Consider the following 26,878-nt stretch of genomic DNA (forward strand, 5'->3'; position numbering starts at 1 on the left):
CTACGGGTATAGGACCCGTTACAGTAGGGGGCTTTTAGCAGAAATCAGGTAAGGGGAATATGCTATGCTAGACAATTTTACTATGTTTCAGTATAAACTATGCATTTTTATCAGATGATTATTCACGATAGAAATTTATATAGTTTATCATTTATGTATAATATGTCTAAAATTACTGTGTGGCTTGAGAATATGGGTATAGTAAGGAAACATGTTTTACAGTATTTTCAGGATATGTTTTACAAAATATACAGCAAGAGGTTATGTTTTTATTGTAATTACAGAATACAATGATTATATAGTTTTCAGCACCATGATTATACAGTTTCCAGTACCATGACTTACATATTACAGTTCAGTTCAGAAATACATTTGACACAGTTACAAGTTATTTTATTGTCATGGTTAATGCAGTTATTTCAGAATCAAGGAAAATCAGATAGTTTTATATATAAAGATATATTATATAGTATCAGATCCTGTTGGACCATACAGTTACAGAGCACGGTACTGTAGCTACAGATATTTCAGTTCAGAGTGCAACCACCTATTTAGATAATACGTGGTAGTAGGTCGATCGTGCTCAGACGTGGACAGAATCCCCATCAGATATGGGTTGAGGAGCGGCTGATATGACTAAGGGAGTATAGTGGTTTACCCTGGTCGGCTAGCCAGAGTAGATCCCACCTACAGGCCGGGCCGCACAACCCTGTCATGAGGGGTTAAATCATGACACACAGTTATCCACAGGAAAATTTTCAGTTATTATTATGTATATACGGATTTGTAGAGATAGAGAATATACTTATGTACATTAGAAGTATTTTAAATAGTAACCTAAAATATTGATATGTTGAGTAACATGGAAATGATGGCGGTTTCTATTACTTGTACTACATTTATAGATCCAGTTATACATGATATTATAGAAACAAATTTTCATAATATTGTAACTCATCTGCCACACACTAGTAATAACATATTTCGTCTTATTAAGCGTTGGCTCATCCCAATTACTTTAACATTTTTCAAGTGATCTAGGTAGGCGAGCAGACCAGGCTCGTAGATAGTGGGGCCACAGTACTGCCCTGTCAGTAGAGAGTGAGTATATTTTTAGGAGTATTATTTTATAGCCCTCACCAGTTGAAGATATTTGGGAAACAGTCATATATGTATATTTTGGGAAACCTGTTAGCACTCTGGTATTGTATATAACTACGTATGTATATGTTTATTTGATTTCTGCGTCTTGCTACTTAAGTTGATGATTGAGTTTAATCCAGTATGGTATCAGAGCATGTTAAATGTCATAGTATATATATATATAAAAAAACCCATTTAAGTAGCAGGTCGTTACAATATGTGTTATAAAAGATGTAAAAAATAAATATAAAAAAATAAAAAAATAGAGACGAGATAAAAATTTATGTGGTTCGACTATGCTTACTACACAAGTTGTTGAGATCAAAACTTCACTATTACGAGAGGAATTATAATATGATATGGAAGCAGCCTTATACAAGATATCGCCTTATACAAGATATCTCTACCTTTTCCTTGTCTCTAATCTTCTTTCTATATACCCTACTTCAAGCATGCAAGTGAGTATTCAAGCATGCAATGATATATGTTACAATTGTGAGGAGTAGGGTGCCCTTTTATAGGGTAATATGGATAACATTACATTTATTAGAGTGGAAACTAAAGTGGTGGAAGATGGAGTGACATCCACTTTTCCCATAATCCTATTTTTCATAACATATAATTTAAAATATTACAATAAATATTTATTGCAATAACTGTTATTTTTAGAATCACTTTTTAAATAACTATTTAAGTAAATTTGATAAGCAATCTAGGATAACTTTTTGGTCATGTTTAAGCGACACAATTTAAAGATAGAGTCAATTTATATATTAATTATTAATGAAACATAATTCATTTCTAAAATGAAGAAGAAAAACCATTTATTAGTTTAAACTAATATTAAAATTTAAAATATTAATTTAATTAATAATATTATGTTAACACAAATTAATATGATAATCATATGTTATAAATATAAATTAAGAACAAGAATATTGTTAATAAAAAAATAATATTATATTATTTTTACTTATAAAAACGTTTAAATTTTAATTAAAAATAATAGTTAACGGAATCATTAATTAAATTATTAATTAAAAATTAGTTATATATTATTCTATTATGCATTTTAACTTATTAATTATTAATAATATATAATAAAATTTTAGATTGAATAAAAGAACCACCTATAAATTTAAATTAATATTATATAAATTAAAATGTTTAATTTAGTCATTCATATTATTTCCAACATAAATTAACATGATAATCATATGTTATAAATATACATTAATAATAAAATAATAATTAATTAATAAATAATATTATATTTGTTTTAGTTAATAGAAAATGTTTAAATTTTAATTATAAAATTGATGTAATTATCATTTAAAATTTAAATTCTATAAATATTAATATTTTTATTTAAAATAGATTTGAAATACATATTATTTATTATAATTCAATTCTAATAAATTAAAATTTTAAATTTATTTAATAATATTATTTGTATCATAATTTCATATGCTAGTAATATGCTATAAATATACATCAATATTAAAATTATTATTAATTAAAAAATAATCTTATATTATTTTTTTATAGTAAATATTTAAATTTTAATTAAAAATAATTAAAATAATTATTAATAAAATTATTAATTAAAAATATTAATATTTATAATTTAAAAATAAATATTTAAATACCACTTAGTTTAAATACAACTAAATAACATTTATAACCCCCAGGGTGTGGTTCAGGTGGTAGTGTGGGCTGTGGGAGTGCCTCTCATGAGGTCAGGTGTTCAAACCCTCCTGAGCTCATTTCCGCCCCTGAACTCCTGAATTTATCCTCCCTTTGGAGTTGTGGGGTCAACTTCAAGGGGCGTAGGATTAGTCACATGGACCGTAAAACGGACACGTGGATACCCGATGCGTAATCCAAAAAAAAAAAAAAAAAAAAAAAAAAATAACATTTATAACTTTTAACATTTTTTCCTTCTTACTAAATTCAATACTTTATTTTGAAAGACAGTCCTGCTGTTCCGAAGGATCCCTAACACACGGACTGCAATCCGTGTCACTCTCAATCGGCAAATCTCATCCGTCCATTTTCAACCAAATCGAACGACCAGAATCCCGCGCTAAACAAAACTTCCGCTGAAGGTTCAAAAATCAAATCCAAATCCCTCCCAGTCTTCTCCTATAAATTCTTCACCAAAATCTTCCTTCTCACTTCACGATTCAAAATTCTGCAACAAGCTCCAATCCAGTTTTCCAATTTCATCCGCTCCCCAGTTTGTAATCTTCCCTAATCAAGCTCCAAAATGGCGCGAACTAAGCAGACGGCGAGAAAATCGACGGGAGGCAAAGCCCCGCGCAAGCAGCTGGCCACCAAGGCTGCCCGGAAGTCTGCTCCGGCTACTGGCGGGGTGAAAAAACCCCACCGCTTCAGGCCGGGGACAGTAGCGCTGAGGGAGATCAGAAGGTACCAGAAGAGCACGGAGCTGTTGATTAGGAAGCTCCCGTTCCAGAGACTGGTTCGAGAAATTGCTCAGGATTTCAAGACCGATCTTCGGTTCCAGAGCGGCGCCGTTGCTGCTCTCCAGGAGGCCGCCGAGGCCTACCTCGTCGGAGTCTTCGAAGATACCAATCTCTGCGCGATTCATGCCAAGCGGGTCACCATCATGCCCAAGGACATCCAGCTTGCGCGTAGAATCCGAGGCGAGAGGGCTTAGAAAATGAAAATCTGAAATGTACTGGTTAGCTACTAGATGTTTTTCTGTCGGGTGTTTTTTTGTTTATCCAAACCTATTGTTATGTACGTTGTGAAAGTGAGATGTAAAAAAGGTGGAATTTCATCTTCATCTATCTCATCGTTCGTCCGGTATTTCTTGTTACGATCTGGAAAACTTCATGGGAATGATTTATAGTTTTGATTTGATTTTAAGGGACCTGTTGCCGGTTAAACAGCAACTTCTAGGTCTCCGAGAAGTGTGATATTGGTGAGTATTGGGGAATCAATGCCAATTTTGGTCGAGCAAAGGTAGGAATGTTCGATGATCTGATTGGGAAATGGGTAGAAATATGGAATCCTGGCATGGTAACGCTGTGAGTGCAGATTTACATGATTATGCATGGGCTCTTGTTGAGGTGGAAGCTTTGATTCATAGGAATCCATATAAGCTGTCCCAGGTTATTCCTGTAATCACTTTCATAATCTGCGCGTAGACATCTGTTGAGTTTTCATACTTTTCTGTGGGGTTGTGCAGTTGAAGGCGTTGATCATCATCTCTTCTTAAATGTTTATTGGGTTCTTCAAACTGAATTTGAAGGAGTTGCAGGCTTAGGAGAGTTTCGTTTTCGGTGGAAGCAACGATTGAGTTTAAATTGCTTCTGTTGAGAAGTGCCTGTTTAGAAGTAAACAACTGAGCTGGGGTATTAGGAGAGGAGGCTCCCCCCATTCTATGTCAATTTGATACTATAATGAATTGAATTTTACCTTGACCAAGGAGGTTTAGGAGATTATTATTATTATTATTATTATTATTATTATTATTATTATTATTATTATTATTATTTTAAGTTTAATTTTCAATTCAATTTTATTTTTTTCTAAAGAAGTAATCTTTTTATGTGTGCATGTATATGATCATTTGGTTTGAAATTAAAGCTCTCAAAAGGTTATGATTTTAGATTGATCTTAGGATCAAATTTAGATGAAAAACCTTTTATTTATAATGTAATCTTCACAAAAGGTTTAAAATGATTTTTAAATCATTTGGACAAGTGTTTATCTTCATTAGGCTTAAAAATCTTTCATATACTTGTGTCCAAAGTTAGTCCAAGACTTTAAGAAGTTTAATTGGCATGAAAAGCATAGGAAACTAGTGGACAAATGGTAGTTAGTAGCCTTATCGAGTTTGTGCTTAGGTCACTCGTTGATGAAAGGTGTGAACTTGTTGATGAAAGGGATTGATTTGTCAATGAGTGATATTAACTAGGTGAGAGAATCTAGTAGCCAAATATGTTTTTAAGCTCAAGTGATTTGTTGACAAGACAAGGTGACTCGTCGATGATTGAAGGCCACTCGTTGATGAATGGAGAGCACTCGTTGACGAGCCATGTCGGGAATTGAATGCCAACAACTATAAAATGGTTAGTTTTTAAAGTAAAATAATATTTTTTCCCCTAATGGCTACATAACAGTTATAAAGGGTTTTGGCCTAAAAATACAAGCTTAAACAACTTGTAAAATGTTAGAAAAAGGGATTGGGAGCATACTTGCTTATTTTTTATTCCCAAACATATTTTATACTCTATTTTGAAGATCAAGGTCATATTTCTCCTACTCTTCTCTTTTTGAAATATTTTTAGGAAATTTCTTTTGGGTTATACTTGCAAGGCTTGAGCATATATTCATATTCATATATTTTGCTTGAAAAGCCTTCTTGCAATTTGATTTTTTGAAAGGTCAATTTTGAAGAAATATTGTTCTCCTACTCTTCATTTTGAAATTTTTTTTGGAGAAAATATTTTGAATTTTATAAAGTATCTTTGATCGTATATTTCACTTAATATATAATTGCTTGAAAGGCTCCTTATTCTTGAAAGCTTTGAGTATAATCACACTTATTTTTATTCTATCAAAGCATTACTACTCTTGGTATTTCAAAGATCATTTTTGAGAAAATCATTCCTATCACAAACTCTAATGAGTTTCAAATTTACAATCATTTGAGTGTATATTAGAAATAATTTTCATTATACAAATCAGCTTATTGAGAAGCATCTCTTGCACGAAAAATTATTTTTTCTTTTCCATTGTATTTTACGGTTTGGGTGTAGAATTGGGTCAGGCGTGGGGTATCGTCTGGAGAGGCAGCTTCGCCTTATGTAAAGAAGTGGATTGTAGAGGTAGCTTCGCCTCGTGTGAAGAAATGAAAAGTAGCTTCGCCTTCTCCCTTCAGGTATCAGAATATGTGGAGCACGCACCAGTCTTTTAAGTCTTGCGTGGAGGAAGCCTGGAGGGAGGAGTCTTATGGTTCGGATTTAGTTAGACTTGCTCGTAAATTGAAACATACGAAAGTTGCAATTCGAAACTGGAACAAACAGGTTTTTAGACATGTATAACATAACATTAAAAAATTGGAGGAAAGTATGGAGACTCTAGAGGCTTAGCTTCAGGAAGGGTATTTGCCAGAAATGGAGGAAGATTTTTTCCTTATTAAACTCGAGTTGGAAGCATGGGAAAAGAGGAAGGAGATTCATATTTCTCAGCTAGCCAAAAAGAAATTGTTAGAGGCGAGGGATAACAATACAAAGTTCTTTCATGCATTTTTGAACCAAATGAGGAAGAAGACTATGATTCATTCATTGAAACTTCCAAATGGAGAAGTGTTGGATTCTATGGAAGCTGTTCATGAGGGTGCAGTAAGGTATTTTCGAACTTTCTTAACAGGTGTAGGACCCAATCGAACAGCTAACCTTGTTGATATAATATCTCCTATGGTTTTTGAAGAGGAGAATATTGATCTTTGTCGTAAACTGTCTGAGGTGGAGGTAAGGGATGCTATTCTTTCTATCCCGAGAAATAGTAGCCCAGGTCTGGATGGTTTTGGTTTGGCTTTTTTCCAGGATTGCTAGGATATTGTAAAAGAAGACGTGATCGATGCAGCTAGAGATTTTTTTGCTGGGTCCCCTCTTCCTAGATTTTATTCTGCATCTTACATTGTTCTAATCCCAAAAGTTCAGAATCCTCAGAGTTTTGACAAGTTTAGGCCTATTAGTCTTTGTAGTATTATCTACAAATTTTTTTCAAAAATTATTGTTGCAAGGATGACAAGTTTATTGTTTGCTTTGATTTCTCCAGAACAGGGAGCTTTCATTCCTAGTAGAAATATATTTGAAAATATTTCTTTGGCAAAAGAAATGGTTCATTCTCTGTATAAGAAGTCTAATGGTGGAAATATAATGATCAAAGTGGACATGGCTAAGGCATATGATAGGGTCGATTGGGATTTTTTAAACTTGGTTTCGGAAAGCTTTGGTTTCTCACGAAGATTCTGTGGTTTAGTGGCGGAATGTGTTTCCTCTCTTTGGTTCTCCATTATGATGAATGACATTTATAAAGGTTTCTTTAAACCTTCTTGAGGGCTTCGCCAAGGAGATCCTTTATCTCCTTATCTATTTATTATTTTACAGGAAGTTCTCTCTCGGCTTCTAAATAAAAATTTTATGGAGAATAAGATAGGGGCTTACTATCATCCTCGTGGGGCGCCTTTGGTATCTCACCTTCTTTATGCGGATGACATTCTTATTTTTTCCAATGGTAAGAGAAGTTCCATTTGAATGCTTATTAAGACTTTGAAGAAGTATGAGGATTGGTCTGGTCAATTGATAAATAAAGAAAAGTCAAGTATTTTTTTTGTCAAAGAGAATTGCTTTTGCTCGGAAGAGATCTCTATTAAGGACGATTGGCTTTGCGAAAGGAGGTTTTCCTGCTACATATTTGGGTGTTCCTTTGGTATCGGGTCGTTTTACGGCCTGTATTTTAGAGCCCCTAGTTGATAAATTGAGGAAAAAAATAGCGGGTTGGAAATTTAAGCTTTTATCTCAGGGGGGCCGCCTAATTTTAATTAAGCATGTATTATCATCAATGACAGTTCATCAATTGGCGGTATTGGACATTCCTAATACTGTCTTCAAAAAGATAAATTCTATGTTATCGAAATTTTTTTGGAGTGGAGTAAATGACAAAAGGAAAAGGAATTGGTGTTCCTGGTCTAATATATGTAAGCCTATTTGTGAGGGTGGTTTGGGTGTTAGGGATTTGGAGGAGGTAAAAAAATCATTGCATATGAAGTTTGTGTGGAGATTGTTAACTATGGATAATCTGTGGACTCAATTCTTTAAAGCCAAGTATTTGTATAAGAACCACTTGAGAGAAATGAAACTAGAGAAAGGAACTAGATTTTGGAGATTGATTGTTCGTGTGATTCCTGAAGTTTTAGAGCATGTCCATGTTAGAATTAAAGAAGGGTCGGCTTCTTTCTGGTTTGATCGTTGGTTAGCCTTCGGCCCCCTTTGTGCTAAGGTTCAGGAAATCAGTAACCATAAGCTACGAACTCGAGATTGTTGGGATAGAGATGGGTGGAATGTTGATTTATTAATGGATCTGTTGGGTGAAGATCAGGTTGAGGAAGTAATGAACTCTACTATTTCTTGCAAGGAGGGTCCAGATACAGTAATTTGGGAACCTTCAACAGATGGGAAATTCACCACGGCAAGTGCTTGGGAAATTATAAGGGAGCATAAAGAGGAATTCTCAGTTGCAAAATGGATCTGACATCCTATGTTGCCAAAAAGGGTGTCAATTTGTATGTGGAAGTCTTGGTTCGCTTGTCTTTTGGTTGATACTCGTATTAAAGAAGTAGGTGTCCAGATGGCCTCTTGATGTGATTGTTATTCAAATGCCAAGATTGAATCTCTAGATCATGTATTTTGCACTGGATCTTTTGCTCAGGAGGTATGGAAAAAAGTAGCAATGGCGTTGGGTGTTAGTTGTATGGCAACGAGTACTTAGAAAGGCAGAGTTAATGTCTGGTTTAGTTATGCAAGACAAGCCTCACAGTTAGGTATTTTGGTAGGTCTTATACCTAGTCTCATCATTTGGAGACTTTGGACTCGTCGATGTAGAGTCAGGATGGAATCAATTCATGATTCAGTGAGAACTGTGTGACTTGATATTAAATATTGGCTGAGATTCATTTCAGACAAGTTAAATAAATGTGCACCTGCTTCTTGCATGGATATTGCAGTCCTTTGTGCTTTGGATATTCAAGTAAAAAATGTGGGGGTTCGTCTTCCTCGTGTAGTCAGATGGTGTAAACCTGGGATAGGTTGGGTTAAGTTGAATGTGGATGGGAGCTATAGAGGTAACCCAGGGAATAGTGGTGGTGGAGGGGTGATAAGAGATGAAAAAGGTTTATTTAAAGCAGCTTTTTCCTTATTATTGGGTTATGGAACAAATAACATAGTTGAATTGAAGGCGATTAATTCAGGGATTAATTTGTGCAAAGATCTCAGATTTGATCAAGTGGAGATTGCATGTGACTCCGCTTTGTTGGTTCAATGGATAAATTTTGGGAAGTACTTGGTTTGGAACTTATGGGAATTGTGGGAAGAACTTATGCTAGCATTAAGAGGCATACAGTTCAAAGTGGAACATGTTTATAGGGAGGCGAATAAAAGTGCAGATTTCTTTGTCATATAGGGTGAATCTGGTATTTCTCGATCATATAGTTGCCAGGATGATCTTCCTCAGCAAATCAGGGGAATGATTCTATTAGATTTGTTGGGTTTTCCTTCTTTGCGCTCATGATGTTTTGTGTTATTACACTTTTAGTGGTTTAGTTTCTTAGTTTTTTGCTGGTACTTGGTTTTTTGGTTTGGTTTATGTTGGTTAAATTAGTTTTAGGGTCTTGGAGTTTGCTTTTGTTGTCCCAAAGTCTCAAGATTGTAACCACGGTTTTCCTCCGTCATAAGTGAGGGGTTTTCTAATAAAGTTAGGAGGTGCCGCCCTCTTTTACCAAAAAAAAAAAAAGAAGTCTATTTATATTTCATATTAGATGTATTTTTAGAGGATGGTTGTAAATGGTTGAAAGCGTTGATGTATTGTTCATGTAATTTGGACAAGAAAATAATGAATCTTTGTTGTTTGCTCCCGTGAATGTAGGGCATTGCTGAATCACGTAATTCTTTATATTATTATTATTTTTATATACTTGATGTGGTTGTGGATTGTTATGTATATTCATCACTAATTACTGCATTGTGTGTTTGATCCTATATACAAATATATTTCACTGTGCAATTCATTTTTCATAACAAATTGGTATTAGAGCCTTTTTGTAATGGCCTTTGGATCTTCATCTGCAAAATTTGACGTTGTCAAGTTTGATGGAATTAGAAATTTTGGTTTGTGGCAGAGAGAGGTGAAGAATCTCTTAGTGAAGCAAGGCATGGTGAAGGCCTTATATGGAATTCAATTGGAAAGCATGGACCAAGCAAGTTGGAATGAATTGGAGGCAAAGGTAGTATCAACCATCCGACTATGTTTGTCTGATGACGTGTTGTATCATGTCATGGATGAGGATTCTTCGAAAACAGTTTGGCGTAAACTGGAAAGTCGGTATATGTCTAAGTCTTTATCAAACAAATTATTTCTTAAATAAAGGCTGTATTGGCTTAATATCATGGAGGGTTCGGATTTGAACCAACATATCAACGCATTCAATCAAATTGTGAGTTATTTGATGCGTGTTGATGTAAAGTTCAAGAAGGAAGACAAGACACTTATGCTATTAAATTCTTTGCCAGCATCTCACACGTATGAGAACTTAGTTATAACTCTTACATGGGGTAAAGAAAGTCTGAATTTGGAAGAGATAACAAGCGCATTGCTCGGTTTTCATCAAAGAAAAATGACCAGCAATAAATTTTCACATGGTGAAGGGCTTGTAGTGAAGAGTAATTAAGAACGTATAGGAAGTAAGTCTTGGAGCGGATCTCGGTTGCATTCCAAGAAAAGAAAGGTCATAAAGTGTTTTAGCTACCGTAAAATTGGTAGACTAGAATGTTGGGGTGGAAGAAGGGGAATGTTGAAATCAACAGGGTCCATCAAAATCTAAAAATGTAGTGGAAAGAGACTGAGGGAGCAGTTGTAAGAACCCGACCTGTGAGATATGAAATAAATAAATAAGAAAAGGGTAAAATAGTAAATTGAGCAAGCTTCGTCGATGAAGCCATAGTTTCGTAGACGAAGGCCCTTCTACTGTTCGGTGGCGAATGCAGAGATTCTTCTACGAAGAGAAGTCGAGAGGTTTGGGAAATCCTGAAATCTCAGGCTCGTCGACAAGACCACCACTACATCGACGAATTTCCTTTGCTGGCTCGTTGACAAAGATGCCGCCTCGTCGACGAAGTTGGCCGAGTCAAAGGTGCTATAAATATCATTTTGGGTTGCTTAGAAGCTAAGATATCCAAATTTCTCTCTCTCTCTCTCTCTCTCTCTCTAGAACTTGAAGCTCCACTCTCTCTCTCTCTAGATTTCTTTGTTGTTAAAATCGATGAACCAACATTACTGCGAGGATCAGAGAAGGAATCTCTACGTGCTCTATGGAACGGATCTTCGTTTTTAGGTCTTTGGGTTTTGACCAAAAAATTGAGGTAAGACTCGGTTTTCATTTCTGTTTCTGTAGATCTGTAGAGAGTAAGATTGTAAGTAATTATTGTATTGTGATTTATAGGTTTTGGGAACTTGGTTCGGTGTTTAGGAGCCGTAGAGTTCATGTTTGGATTTTCAGGGAAAGGTAAGGGGATTCTGTTTATATCGGTTATTTTTAAAATCGGATTCGGTAGAACTGTGATTCACAATCCCGTGTGTGTTTTGATTACTTATTTGGAGAAATCTAACAGGTAAAATTACGGGGTTTTCATATGACAGTTTTTGGAAAAAGGGGGCATCGGGTTGCATCTCTGGTTTCTTTGGAAAATCGTGGATATGTTGTGTTATATATTGTGTTATGGAGATGGCCGTGCCTTGACTTGTTTTAAACTATATTTTGAAAATCATGATTTTGTGATTACCAAATAAGTGTGGAATGAACTGTTATATGAATATGTATTGAGTTGTGATTTGCTGAATTGAGATATAGGAACGTGAGTTTCGAATTGTTCTAGGTTGTGAAAGAGTGTCCGACTTTATATCAAAGGGTGTGAAATACCACCTGCCAGTGGCAAGAGTGTTCGACTCTATATCCGAGGGCGTGAAATATCGCCTCTTATCGGCTGATCACCGAAGGGTGTGGATCCACCAGATGTATCGGTACGATGTCATGGGAGCCTGGGGCTATGCCATGTGTTGGAAACGCCGTGTAATGCGGACCGACTTCGTGTCGAAGAGTGTGATGACACTAGTGTAGACACCCTATTTTTGCCCTAGCCAAATAAAACAAGGGGTCCCCTCTTATTTTATTATTATTATTATTATTATTATTATTATTTTCCTATATTATTAGTACTTTACTATTATTTTGTTAGTATTTTTATTATCATTATTATTATTATTTTTCATTTTTTATTACTAGTACTTTTATTATCTTTATTTTATTTTTACTATATACTTATTTTTATTTTTATTTTTCATTTATTTTGTTGTTTTTGATATATCATTATTATTATTATTATTATTATTATTATTATTATTATTATTATTAGCATTAGTATCTTATTTTGGCCATTATTATTTTTGTTAGTTTTGGTAATCATTATTATTATTATTATTATTATTATTATTATTATTATTATTATTATTATTATTATTTATTACTGTTAATATTAATATTATTACTTTATTTTTATTAATATTATTATTATTATTTTATCGATAGTATCTTTATTTTTATTTTTACTATAATTATTTATTATTATTTACTATTAGTAGTATTATTATTATTATTATTATTACTATTATTACCTTATTGATGTTATTACTATAATTATTATTATTATTATTATTATTTCTATTTTCATTATTACCATAAGAATAAAAGTAAAAAAAAAAATAATAATAATAAAAAGAAAATCAGAAAAAGGAAAGTTCATTAGGGTTTTTCGAGGAGATGCCTATTTAAAGGCATGTTCACGGGGTGAACAGGAGGGGGAGGCCAAAAAGAAAAACAAACCAAAAAAAAAAACCTCACTGTCTCTCTCTCTGGCTCTCGCTCTCTCCGGCAAGTCTCCTTGGCACTCTCACATCCTCCCATCTCCCTCACGCCCCAGCAAGGCCATCCATCCTCTTCTCAGCAAACACCACCGCCGCCTTCGCCACAGTCACAACTGAGGCCACCATTCCAGCCCTCTGCTGCCAATCCGACAACCCCATCCTCTTCCCGGAGAGCACGACCCACTCCTCTCATCTCCATCTCACCGGCGAACCATTCTCCTCCTCTCCAGAACCTCCAGCAACAGCCGAGCACCATCCCAGTCTTCTTCGGCAACTCCTCCTTCAGCAACTCTCCACCAACCCGAGAGCTTCCAGCCCAGCCTTCGTTCCAGCGTTCATATCCCTCCGAGCACCACCGAGCGGCCATACCAGTTGGTCCCGAGCACACCCGCAGTCCAGCCATCCTCCAAGTCCTCTGCCGAGAACCAGCCATCGGCCTTCTGCAACTCCGGCCGACCATCAACTCCGAGCCACCACTGCTCCGCTGCCTTACCGTGAGCGCTCCAACAACAGCCAACTATAGCAGCCCCAGCGACCTCCCTCTGTAAGTTCCCCTGCACACACTCATACTGTGCCTGCACAATGCATGATTTTTTTTTTTTTTTTATGATTATTATAGGAAGTTTTTTTTTGTGATGATTGTTCCATTAATATTCATATGCATACTTTTTTTTACTTTTTTTTTTTTTGTGGAATTTATATTGTAGGAATTTGTTTTAATGTTTAAAGTTAAATGTTATTGTTGTAGGGTTTGGATTATTATTTAATATTTTATCTTTATTATATATCTATTGTTGTATATTTGTTTAAAGTACTTATATTATTGTTGTATTTTTTTTGTAATCATTTTTATTGTTACATATTATTTAGGGTGTTTTTTTTATTATTTAGGCTTTTTGATGTATTTAGGATATTTATCATGATTATTGTTTATGGGATATTTAAGGATTTTGTGTATTATTGTTTATTATTTAGGATTGTAATATTTATGTATGTTCATGATTCTTGATTATTTACATTATTTTCACGATATTATCATTTAAGGTTTTGGTTATTGTTTTATGTTAGGGTTTTGACTATTTTACGTTATTAGGGTTTTGAGTGGTGTTTTATTTGTCTCTATATTGTTATTGTCTATTAATTTTAGGGATTAATTGTTTCCATATAACTTATGTATTAGTTTTAGGAATTGTTACGTTTCCAAATTATTAGTACATATTTTTTAGGATTTTTGATTTATTTCCATTTTATTGCACGTTTAACTTTTTAGGATTTGATTATTTCCATGTCATTGTATATTTATTTTTAGGTTTGTCTAAATGCTATTCGTCTTATTTGTTTCCATGTTTGTTTATATTCAACTTTTAGGGTTTGACCTATTGTCATATTTCCTTTATTGTTAATATTAGAGTATTGTTAGTGTTATGTCAAAATCTTGATTATTTATAATTAGGGCTTTTGCCTGTATTTGTTAGGATATGTTATTATTATATTGTATAGTTATTTAAATTATGTTGTATATGTATTATTAGTCTAGTATTATTATTATGGTATAATATTTAGGTGTTATGGTATAGATAAATATTAAAGTGGTATTATAATATTGTATTGGTATTATGTGTTATTAATACTGTGAGATATACATGTGTTATTATTATAGTAGTATTGTTATTATAGGTCATGTATTATCATTATAATATATTAGGGCTATTATTATCACATATTTTTGGAATTTTTCACTACATCTTATGTTTATATTTCGTATTGCAGTATCTTAATATTCTAGTAGTACTATTTTTTTTTATTTTTTTTATTTTTGTTATTAAGTTTAAATTATTATATCTATTATCCAAAACCTCCCAAACTAGTATTTTCTTACTTAGGAAAGCCCATAAAATTTCTAAAATTTGAGAGTGTATTTGATAAAGTATTTTTGATTTTTAATCCCTATGATTTAATTGCGGGGGGTATTAGCCTTTGGGCCTCACGTACCCTAAGCTCTGAGGGAATATATATATATGTATATATTTATTTATTTATTTATTTTTTACATGTATTTATAAATTCATAAAAAGGAATAATTTAAAGAATTATTAAGATTAACTTAGGGATAATTTCAAATTAATTAAGTATCGTTCGTAAGAACGGGCGCGTAGGGGGTGCTCGTACCTTCCCCTCGCGTAACCGAACTCCCGGCCCCAACTCTGGTAATGTAGACCGATTCTACCCCTAACGGGGTAGTAATCATGTGTTCTAACCGCACTAAAGGTTAGTGGCGACTCCGACCTTTTCCATGATTTTCCTTGAAAAAATAATGATTTTTAATTTCGTCGCCCGTGGCACACGCGCTCGCCGGGACGTCGCGACAACTAGGTTGATTGATCATGTGTGTGTTGAGAACTATACTGGAACTGAACTGTGTAGAAAGTTGGCTTATGCCTTTATGTATATTTTGATTGCTTATCTGTAAAATTTTACCGGGTATAAATGTTGTTTCTTACAATTTTATGATTTTTGGCAAAAATAGGGGTTTTGACATATGAACTCCAAACTTTCCAAAACTATTTTAATTGCTTTAAAACTAAGGTAGGAACAACTTGATACCCATGTTTGCGGTCCAAATGGTGTTTTTTCGAATTATATACTACTTATAGCGGTTTTTGACGAAACGAGCGTGACATGTGATATGAACCGGAACATATTGAACTATTATATTTGTGAATGAACTATAAAAACTATAATCCTTTATTTTATCTGAAAATGTGGAAAATAGGTGTCGGATAATCACCAAGCTTTAAAATGTAAAAAGGGTTGAACCGAGAGCGTTTGTGGCCGTTAACACCACTGACTGACAGAAAAGAAAAGTGCATGAAAGATTGCATGATTACAGTTGTGAAAATACTGGAACTACACAGGTTGTTATGCTTTATTGTAAATTATATATATGATTGATTGAGACCACAACTTGTTACTAAAGGAGTTGAAAGACACTTCGAAGGAGTTGAAATATACTCCAGGTTATCTGAGGTTTTAAATAGCTAGAGGCGCAGTTCCATTACTGACTGAGGTGCAGTGCAACCACACATGTGAATCAGTGTGGGTATCGAGATAGTCGGCTTGTAGGAGTGTATGGGGCCACTAGTGAAATAATAGACCAGGTGGGGCAGCCGGACTATATCTGTGATGCTTGACAGTGCCCGCACGAATAGGGCTCTGCCAGAGTTATTAGTGCACAACCCGTACCACGGGGTAATTAGGCATATTCTGAAAGTTCCAAAGCCCGTCACTCTCCTAAGTTTTCATATATATGATTTAAAAGCTGAAATGGGCAAAGTCACAGGGTTGAGTACCGTGTGGAGGGAATTGTACAATGTATGGGCCTATACCCTACCCTAACCTCAAGCATTCTCGCTTGTAATGATGTCATATTATGTTTATATATCTCTGATAGTACTGTACTGTGTATTTAATACTGTGCAACTGTTTTTAACTAGAATAAACTCATGTAGTCACAAGCTGATGTAATATCTTCCACCTTACTGAGAAGTGTCACCCCAATCTTACAACCTTTGTTTAAGGTACTACAGGACGTCGGTCCTAGTTCTTCTAGAAGGACTTTGCCGCGTATAGTCTTACTAGTAGACTCAAGTTTTTGTATCAGTACTGGATTGTTAGCTTGGTAGAATGTAAGAGGGTGTAACATGTTTATGTGTTAAACATGGATCTTTTGTACTGAGGAATATAGATAGAACTCTGGTATATGTCTAATAGAACCCTGACTGGGAATGTTTATGTTTTCCGCTGTGCATGATTACAGGTATGTCTAAGTTACACCCATTTGTCCTTGTTTAGGGCGGGTTATTTATATATGTTTATTAGATACAGGCATAACAGAGTATGTGTAGTAGCACTCTGAGTTCGTATAAAGGATCAGAGCATCACATGTAAACGGTGTGATGGTTGGGGATTCATGGGGAAGCCTCCAAGGGCTTGTTATATATGCTCTTCTGGGCATATTTTGATATGTAAGAGAGTAAGAAAGGGGTGAGAGAAGGAGAGAAGATCATTGAGTGTGTATCTTTGATTTTCATAGTGAAATCTCTTATCGATTGCTCCCGTGGATGTAGGTTTTGCTAAACCACGTAATTCCTGGTGTTGTTGTTCTTATCTTTACTCTCTTTAAATTGCTATGGTTGTGGAATGATTCTGTATTTCACCATTTGATATTGTTGCAAGTGTATGTGTGATAATTTACAACAATATCGTCATTTTGTTGCGCATTGTTCGAAGAGATCCTTATTTTCACAACAAGACAAAATATTTCTAGTATGGATTACTCAAGAAAGGAAGGGTATAAGACTTTTTGATCAGCTAAATTAAGGTCATGATTTATGGCTACTCATTTATAAAAGTTATAAGTAACTAAATTTATCAACTTTAGGAGGCATTGATTGTGTCATCCTTGTGTAACTCTTCGGAATGTGGTAGTGATTGTTCAATTAAGATAGTTGCCATGAAAAGAGCTTGCCTAGGTAAGTGAATCATGCATTGCCTAATCAGTAAAGTGACTAAGTGGAGAATCACTTAGAAAATATGTAAGTCAAACACTAAAGGCGAGACACAAATTGCCTAAGGGATGAAATTGTTATCACTCAGATAACAAAGAACACTGAGACACCAAGCGACAATTGTCGTATAAGTCATCAGGTGATAGTGGCCGCATATGTCACTAGCTGAAGTTCACCAAAAATATTTGGTAACAATGATCGCCTAACTCATCATGCGAATGTGGCCCATCATTAAGCAATAAGGTGGATAAGCATTAGGCAAACATGTCAATTATAATAGTTTGGACCTTTAATGCTATAAAATGATCCCAATTTTTGATGAGGTTTTAAATGTTTTACAAATTTTCTCTGTTATTAAAATTTATTATTTTGAATTTATGCTTGTAACTATAAAATTAATGTAGGTTTGACCCCAAAAAGACATATAAATGTATAATGGTTATTGTAAAGGGATCTCCAACTCAACTTAACAAACATCATGCAGTAGCTTAACACTAAACATGTCCCATTACCTCATATCTCTTTATCTCTTTCTTTCTCACTTTCTTCTTCCCTTAGTCTCTTCCCTCTTTATCTTTTTTTACTTCTTCTAATTTAAATCTTTTCACCTCCCTCTTTTCTCTTCCACGACTTTATCATTATCCTTACACTTCTAATTGCCTTTCATCCCTAATATCTCTTTATCTCACTTTCTTTTTCTCTTAGTCTCTTCCCTCTTTATCTCTCCTTCATCTTATATTTTAAATTTTTTCATCTCCCTCTCTTATTTCTCCTTCTATAATTATTATGATTTATACAATTTTGTCACTATCATTACAATTCTAATAAGAGTTAATATAAAGAGTCTATTTACTATTAATCCACCATCTAGCTATCTAAATTGACAACATTCCTTAAAAGGTATTTAATTTTTTATCAAACAACGTGATATATTTTGACAAATTAATAAGTTAACCATTTAAACCTAGGTTGAAGTATTTACAAATTTGATTTTTAAAATAGTTATCTTCATTTCCTTGCACTTTTCTACTATTCCTAAAACTCATGATTTAGTTACCCTTTAATTATAAAAGGGAAAAAGCTAGCCCTCTTGGGCCTTTCATGTGCTCCATAAAATAATGCTCGTTCTAAGAAGCCTGCCCCCCTCTCTCTCTCTCTCTCTCTCTCTCTCTCTAGTTCCCTAGTAAGTAGTACAAGATTGAACATGGAATCTGAATTTGCCTCTTTTTTCATGCAACACATACTCTTGAACAATCATGGATTACGCCATTGGGTTTCCCACTTTTTTTTGGCAACTCTGTAGGGTTGGAAGTCCACATAAAATCAAAGGGAAAATACATAATAGGATTACGCCGTTTGGGCCTTGTAGGCAAAGCAGCTTTTTATGACAAAAATATTTGACATAATGCTCCATATAAATACATAAAGCAGCCCATAGTTTGATCGGGATTTATAATACTGAGTTTTGATTTTACATAAATATATATATAAAGGCATTTTGTACTGGTTAATTAATATAGAACACTTGTTCGAGAAGTGATACTCCAATAATCAATATAAATGTTGCCAAACACCACCTTATCAGTGCCAGGCATTGCCCATCTGATTGCCAAGCACTTCCCGTTGCGTTCACATTCTGATTCACCTGTACACGTGTCAAACCTCCGATGATTACCCTGGTGTTTTTCTTTAGCCCTGGACATATCGGCTTCACACGGATTAAAATGAAAGATCCGGAACTGAAGTTTTTCTTTTCAGCTTCTACCTCTCTGGTTTAATGCTCGGAAAATCTTCACATCCTTTACATGACTGATGCCTCTGAGAAATCACCAGCAAAGATGATTGCTGAAACCAACATCCATCAGAATCGGATTAGAGGATGCGTTAACAAAAAAAAAAAAAAAAAAAATCTACAAAATTAATATATGAAGGTTGCTGCATCATCATCTTAAGGGAATCATGAATGAGGTGTTTACGGGCTGGGCCTATCATTGAAAAAACAATTTATCATAAGATGCTCTTCATTTTGGAGTTAGTTTTACCAAGATATGTAGTTTGAACAATAATGCTATGTTTAGAAGGTTCAGGCCTTACATTTAGATTTACTTGGATTTGAACAATGTAATACAATTTTGCATTATATTTTGTTCAAATTCAAGACCTCTCCCAAGCATAGGTAGCTCTTATGTTTGGGAGAGGTCTTGAATTTAGATTTGTGTTGGATTTAAATAATATATAACATAAAATTGTATTGAAATTTCACCCAAATTTAAATTCAAGGTCAACAAACACAGCTCTGTCAAGTGAATGCCCCAGGGCATGTTCAGGGTCCTCTTACGAATATTTGGAGCGGTAGATTAGTGGGATGGAACAGTGAACAGACTAGGATAATGGACAGAACACTCTGAAGAAACACATCTTCAGAGTAGAAACAAAGAACGCAAGGTTATCTGGATATCATAATAAGGCACTGCCTAGATGGAATTTTGGAAACAACTAAGTAGGGGACCTGGGGAAGTGCTATACTTTTTCTGGTGGGTTAGAGCAAGAACACTCAGAAATTGATAATTGAAAAATGATACAAGCCACTGCAAACTTTTGTGCCTTTTGGTAATTTGCAATATATGCCGAGTAGATTAAAAAAGAAGCATATTTCAAAAGTACTTTGGAACATCATATCAGGGTGAGAAAAAGCAAAGAACTCATATTTGTTTTCTAAAAGAGGAAAGGAAGTTGGTCTTGAAGAAAATACTGACCTTGGTTCCAGCCACTATAGAGCCATCGAGGGGATGCGTGGCGCACACAGTAACAATTTCTGTCAATGGAACAAAGCTATTCTGCCTATGTCTGTTCTTTATTCCAAAAATGATCTGCATATTCTCACTAAAGCAAAAGGAGGTATCAGCAGCAATGATTTGATACAGAATATGGACAAAGAAAAATGGAGAAGAAAACAGCATGAACCTTTTTTAGGTTTTGCACTGATGTACAGCATGGAGGTTTCCACAAACAGGTTAAAAATTATAACCAGCTGAGAGAACTACTTCCCACAACTTCCAAAGTAAACAAGGATTGAATTTGCAATAGATTTTTTCAGAAACCAAAAAACAAAAAAAGCAGAAAACCTCTTATGTTGGCATTGCTATCTAACCGGGACTAGTAAACAAACATTTTTTTTCATTCTCAGGTCCCCACAATGGATAGGATTTTAGATCAGTAAAACAATCGAGGAACCAGCTTAAGTTATCAGGTGAGGGACTGAGAATCAGAACAGTTCATACATCCAATTCCAATACCGAAGAACCAGTAAGCCATGCAATAAAAGTTTATTGTCATGAATTAAGGGGGTCTTACTCATAGTCTACATGGCAAGGAGAGCTGGGATCTGGATAGAAATCTAGAAGATGAATTCCAGCATCAGATGATGACCCAATTGCATAGATCTGCAGCTCAAGAAATCAAGTAAAACTTTTTTAGGTAATGCTTGTGCCTGCATACTTCTAGAACCCTGGAAACTAGCATTTAAACCAATATTCTGTCGACTACCAAGCAAAGTAATCAAAAGTGCAGATTAGGCGATCATAACTGACAATCAAAGAAGAATCCAATACTCATACATGCATTGTATTCCCTCAGATTACCATTCTATCAAAATGCAAACCTACCAGAAAATTCTGCAATATTTAGAAGCTGATACTAGCTAACACGAAACCACTGGGCCATAATGACCAGAACTGTACTGAACTGGTGATTCAACTAGTTCACACAAAACATGGTAAGCTACCATTGAAAAACTGAATTGGAAAAGGTGTAAACTGCAACTAACCCTACGGACTTTTTTCTCAAAACATGCAACTGCATGATTCACAGTGAACCAGAAAACTTCTTGCATAATGGTTAAACTGCCTTCAAAGTTATAATTTTTTTTTCTTAGACAGAATGAGGGTATTTTATATCTTTTAATACAACTTCACCAACATTAAATGTAAATTCCTAACTCTTCTATCTATCAATTTGAGCTTCCAACCTCCAATCGTTCCATATCTTTTCATCTGATAGCATTTCTCATCAGGTATTCAATAATTTACTTCACAATTTTGGTTTTCTATTACATGTTTATATTCTAAAAAAAAATTTATACATTTTAAACAATAATTCTATATTTTACAAATTTACTATTAAGAAAAACAGCAGTTCAACCTTTGAGCCTTAAATTATTAAATTACAATCTCAGCAGTTTTGTGCTTGCTCAAAAATGCCCTGTAGGCTGTAGTAATAACTGATAACTTATATTGCCTTGTGAGTTCAAACAAACCTGCACTGATAATATGGCCACAGACAAATCCTCTGGAGTGACAGCACAAAAGGGAATATCTGACCAATCAGTGTGTTATTGGTAAAGCGAACTTAAAGAGATGAAGGTTTTGGAAAACAATAGGGTAAATGATGCAAGACAGGAATAGAAACAGAGAAAGAGAGGGAATTAAGGGGGAGAAAGGAAGGAGAAGAAGAGAAGAAAGGAGAAGAGACGAGAGAGAGGAGAAGACTGCACGATAGAGGGAGAGAGGGAAAACCAGTTCTGGGTTCAAAATACAAAAGTGTCTAATAAAATACACAAAGTGCTTATACGCCCAACATTTCAAACAATTAAAAAATATCCCCAAAATACTAAAAATACAAAAAATAACTTTAAAATAACTAAAGTTCTAAAATAATCAAAAAATTTCAAACAAAAATAAAACTTCAACTATATAAGCATCTAAAGTTCCCCATTGGCGGTCACCCATCAGCAAATCTCACTGTTTGCTCTCTATTCTGCAAGTTGATATTTGGATAAGAAACAATTAGAAGACATGGTATGTCCACTCAAAATTTTTTCCCCAAAACCAAAGTATACTGGCATCATACACCTTTAATTCACTGCTACTCTTGCACTGCAAAGCTTTACATACACAATTGAGATTTTAAAAACTTTAAGATGCTTTGGCTAGGAGCACATCCGGTGACTTTAGACCTTGGATCTAGGTGGAAGCTCTCCCATCTACAAATTTGGGCTTACCAGTGAAAGCTCCTCTTGAAGCCAACTCCGCCTGGGAATCAATAACTGAAGGAAACTCTGCAAATATAGTCAATGTTGAGAAAGATGCTAGGTGATAGTCACAGCATTATGGGAGAGGGGTAACACTGGTCTGTAATATGTTTCTATATTTCCATATACCTTGCATTGTAAATAATGTGATAGACTACTTCAATATGCTTTGTCCATTGTAAAACACAGGTCACCAATAATTTTTATTGATGCCTTGTTATCACAATATATTCCCATGTGAGCATTACTTGAAATTACTCTTTGACAAAAGATCACACTCGCATCTCACACATGCTGGATGAACCACAACCTTGTACTCTTCCTTTGTCCTTAACCTCGCCACAGCACTCTGTTCTAACACATACATATCCCTAGATTACCGACCATTAGTGTCCAATAACAAAGAATGGTCAAAACTTGACTAGGTATCTATATATCAGTCCACTCCACATTAAAGAAACCTGTAACATACTAATTACATAGAGGACTGCACATTGCTTTAGTACTTGGCCACAACACCTACTGGAAACCTAATACCAGTCCATGCCACAATTAAACATGTGGCCTAGCTCTTCTATTGTGTCCTTGGTCACTCGAGCATACACTATCTTTTCAAATTTGAAATTTGGATGCAAATTTTGGTATTTGATTTTGGATTTTACTTTCTTTTTTTGGTCTTTTTTTGTTTTTTTTGTTTTTCACTTTCTTCCCTATGTTTTTTTTTTTTGCTTTTTATTATTTTACAAAAACTCCAATGGAAAATAAGGAAATGGTGGCTAAGATGGACTAAGCACTCCCATTGTGGACTACATTACATTCCAGGGTGAAGACCGAGGTCGCAAGTAAAGATTTGAGAGCATTCAACTCTACAATGACACTGTTCTAGATCATGCAAAATGGCAAAGAAGGATTCATATAGCCGACCTCACCAAGTGAGACATAAGCCTTGACGATTTTACTTTATTTATTGATTTTTACCAAAAAAAAACCATATTCAATCTAGAATAGTCACATTTAGACAGGATGTTATTATCCCAGTATAAAGAAGTTATGTGAGGAACAGACTGCTATGGAATATAAATATTGACCCACATGTTGATCTAGATATTCTAGAGACAACCATATATGTAATAAAACTTTAGAGCACCCTTTCTCTCATTCAAGAAGCATATTTCAAATTTCAGGTTATGCATACTAAATTAAAATCAATGTTCATATCATCATCTGCTGCAACTAGCAATGCACCTTGAGTTATCAGGACAAGGTAAGGTTTGGCTTTCTTGTATTGAATCTGGAATATTACTTAGTATTTGAACACTTGCAGGCTTTTCTTTTTTTAACCCCAATGTTGCACAGTGCATCATTCTGCCAGGATGTGCTACTAAGGTCATAAGGCAAACAATTTGCCAGGTAGAATCGCCAAGTCATTTTCGGGAAACTAGAACCATGAAGAAAAGAGATACTGAGAGACACACACACATGCAACATAGGAGCATCCACTGTTGGGAAGAAACGAGACTTACCAAAAAATCGTAGAAGCACAACTAGAAGTTCTTTCCCTCCCAATTAATAAAATTAGTTCTTATGATATGACAATAGCACAAAAATATATATTTTCAGCAGCACAAAATCAGCGCAAAAATAATCACAAATATCAATCACACGAGGCACAATTTTACGTGAAAAACCCCTTCAAATCAAAGGGTAAAAACCACAGGACTTAAGAGTCCACTCAAAAACTTTACTATGATAAAAGTGGGGATACAAGATCTTAATTTTCAGCTATCACAATGAGTACATAACTCTATTTTTAGCAAACAACAAGAGATTAAAAATCAAAGAGGGAAAGTTGAGAATTTTACCAAAAATGTGGTTATTGTTCAAACCCGATATCTGACGCTACAATGTTTGGATGACCAATCCGACCGTTCAAAATCAGCATCTATGAGTCCTCTATCTACTGACAAAAAATCAGTTCGGTCGAACCACAGATGACCCTCCAATCGTCGGTTGATAAAAACCGCACACTATTGCAAAAATTCATATTTTCTCAACGTGGTTATTGTTCAAAAGCCGATATCTGACGCTAAAGTACTTGGATGACCAATCCAACCGTTCAAAATCAGCGTCTATGAGTCCTATATCTACTAACAAAAAAATCAGCTCAATTGGACCTAGATTTTCTCAACGTGGTTCTCCCTCTTTTTTCCATACACTCTCACTCACTTTTCTGATGGGACTGTATACTGCCAACCCTAATTTTCTTTACTCAAATGAGGTGTAAAAATGGCTTCTAAAAAAATCCTTACAAAGAGCCCAAAGAAAATGGGCTAAAGGGTTGAATAGTTTTCTCCACATAGGAGGGATACCCAAACCCAACAAAACTCCCCCTCCCAACTATGTGGGGGTGCTTACCATCCCTGCAATCAAGAAACAAGTTTCAAACTTTCCTCTTGGTAAGGATTTAGTCAACATATCAACACCATTATCATCATTATGAATTTTCTCGAGTTGTAGCAGTTTAGCATCTAAAACATCCCGTATCCAATGATACCTTACATCAATATGTTAAGACCTAGCATGAAAGGTCGAATTCTTGCCAAGATGAACAACACTTTGGCTATCACAAAATAGCACGTATCTCTCCTGTGTAAAGCCAAGTTCTAATAAAGATAGGAGGTGCAGCCCTCTTTTTCCAAAAAAAAAAAAATCAACTCTTTGCACACTTCGGTCATTGCAATAAATGATGATTCAGTAGCGGACAATGCAACACATTTTTGCAATCTAGATTGCCAAGTCACATCTCGCCCTGCAGAATTAATCAAGTAACTCGAAGTAGATTTTTTGGAGTCAAAATCTCCAGTCATATTAGGATCTGTATAACCAACTAGAATAGGTTTCTCATTACCAAAACAAAGTTTCAAGTTGGAGGTACCCCGAAGATATCTCATAATCTACTTCACTACATTCCAATGCTCTCTGCTTGGGTTAGAAAGAAGCTGACTGACTGTACCAACATAATAGGCTAAGTCAGGTCTTGTGCATACTATTGCATTACATAACTACCCACGGCTGAAGCATAAGGAATTTTCTGCATGTCTTCCTTCTCTTTTTCTGTGGAAGGATTTTGCTTGACACTCAGTCTAAAGTGTGTAGCAAGAGAAGTGCTTCCATATTGAACCTTTGAAGTAGTTTTTCAATGTACTTTTCTGTGATAACCATAACTTCTTGGCCTTTCTATCATGTGTTATCTTTATACCAAGGATTTGCTTTGCTGGTCCCAATTCCTTCATCGCAAAGGACTTACTCAATTCTTGCTTCAATAGAAGCATTACAACCAACAACAAGCATATCATCAACATAGAGCAACAAAATAATAAAATCACCATTAGAGAATTTCTGAACAAAAACAAAATGATCAGAAGTAGTCTTCTTATAGCCATGTTCCTCCATAATAGACTCAAACTTCTTATACCATTGTCTCAGAGCCTGCTTCAATCTATACCAACTCTTCTTCAATTTGCACACATAGTCCTTTTTTCCTTCTGCACTAAAACCCTCTAGCTGCTCCATGTAAAGCTCTTCTTCCGAGTCACCATGAAGAAAAAGCAGTCTTCACATTCATTTGTTCAATCTCTAAATTATAGTAGGCTATTGAACTCAATATAGTTCTAATAGAGGACATTTTTACAACTGGCGAGAATATTTCCTCAAAATCAATCTCCTTTTTTCTGACTAAAACCCTTAATGACCAATCTGGCTTTGTATCGTGGACTTAAAGAATTCTCATCTTGCTTCAACCTGTAAACCCACCAATTTTTCAAAACTCTTTTACCCTTAGGTAGTTTCACCAGCTCAAATGTATGGTTGTCATGCAAAGATTTAAGTTCATCTTTCATAGCATCGACCCACTAATCCTTGTAGTCACTTTCCATAACTTCTTCATAACACTCTGGTTCTCCTCCATCAGTTAAAAGAATATATTGGTCAGAAGAATACCTCGTCGAAGGCTGCCAGTCTCTAGTAGACCTCCAAAGTGGAACTATTGGTGGATTCATAGGTGTTTGGGGTTGATCATCCACAACATCATCCATGGGAGCATTAAGTTCACCTATACCCTGTTTGAGATCATCAACATCTTCTTGCATATCATTCTCAATTGGGTTTGGAAAAGGAGTTAAAGGAATTGGATCCATACCGGTCAAGTTATCACTGCTCCGTGGAACTATCCTTTTTCCCTTATCAATGTCTTCAATGGTCTGATCCTCAATGAAAACTACATCTCTGCTTCAGACAAGCTTCTTTTCAACTGGATCATATAATTTGTACCCAAATTCATCTTAACCAT

The 26,878-nt window shown here is 34.9% G+C and overlaps 2 protein-coding genes across 2 annotated transcripts in view; one reads left to right on the forward strand and one right to left on the reverse strand.

Annotated features, from left to right (window-relative positions):
- Positions 1 to 3,270: 3,270 nt before the first annotated feature.
- Positions 3,271 to 3,985, forward strand: LOC131147896 (histone H3.2). Its single transcript, XM_058097537.1, has one exon. It carries the CDS (start codon positions 3,413 to 3,415, stop codon positions 3,821 to 3,823), a length of 411 nt encoding a protein of 136 aa, XP_057953520.1. The 5' UTR covers positions 3,271 to 3,412; the 3' UTR covers positions 3,824 to 3,985.
- A 14,811-nt stretch (positions 3,986 to 18,796) lies between these two features.
- The window catches only part of LOC131147897 (uncharacterized), a 77,706-nt gene continuing 69,624 nt past the window's right edge, over positions 18,797 to 26,878 (reverse strand). The window contains exons 16-18 of the mRNA XM_058097538.1: positions 20,796 to 20,884; positions 20,198 to 20,324; positions 18,797 to 19,286 (exon numbers count right to left, since the gene is read on the reverse strand). Of these exons, the coding sequence (XP_057953521.1) occupies positions 19,203 to 19,286; positions 20,198 to 20,324; positions 20,796 to 20,884 (300 nt within the window). The 3' untranslated portion in view covers positions 18,797 to 19,202. The remainder of the gene's footprint in view (positions 19,287 to 20,197; positions 20,325 to 20,795; positions 20,885 to 26,878) is intronic.

The sequence above is a fragment of the Malania oleifera genome, chromosome 2 (assembly GCF_029873635.1).
Source record: "Malania oleifera isolate guangnan ecotype guangnan chromosome 2, ASM2987363v1, whole genome shotgun sequence".
Taxonomy (NCBI): domain Eukaryota; kingdom Viridiplantae; phylum Streptophyta; class Magnoliopsida; order Santalales; family Ximeniaceae; genus Malania; species Malania oleifera.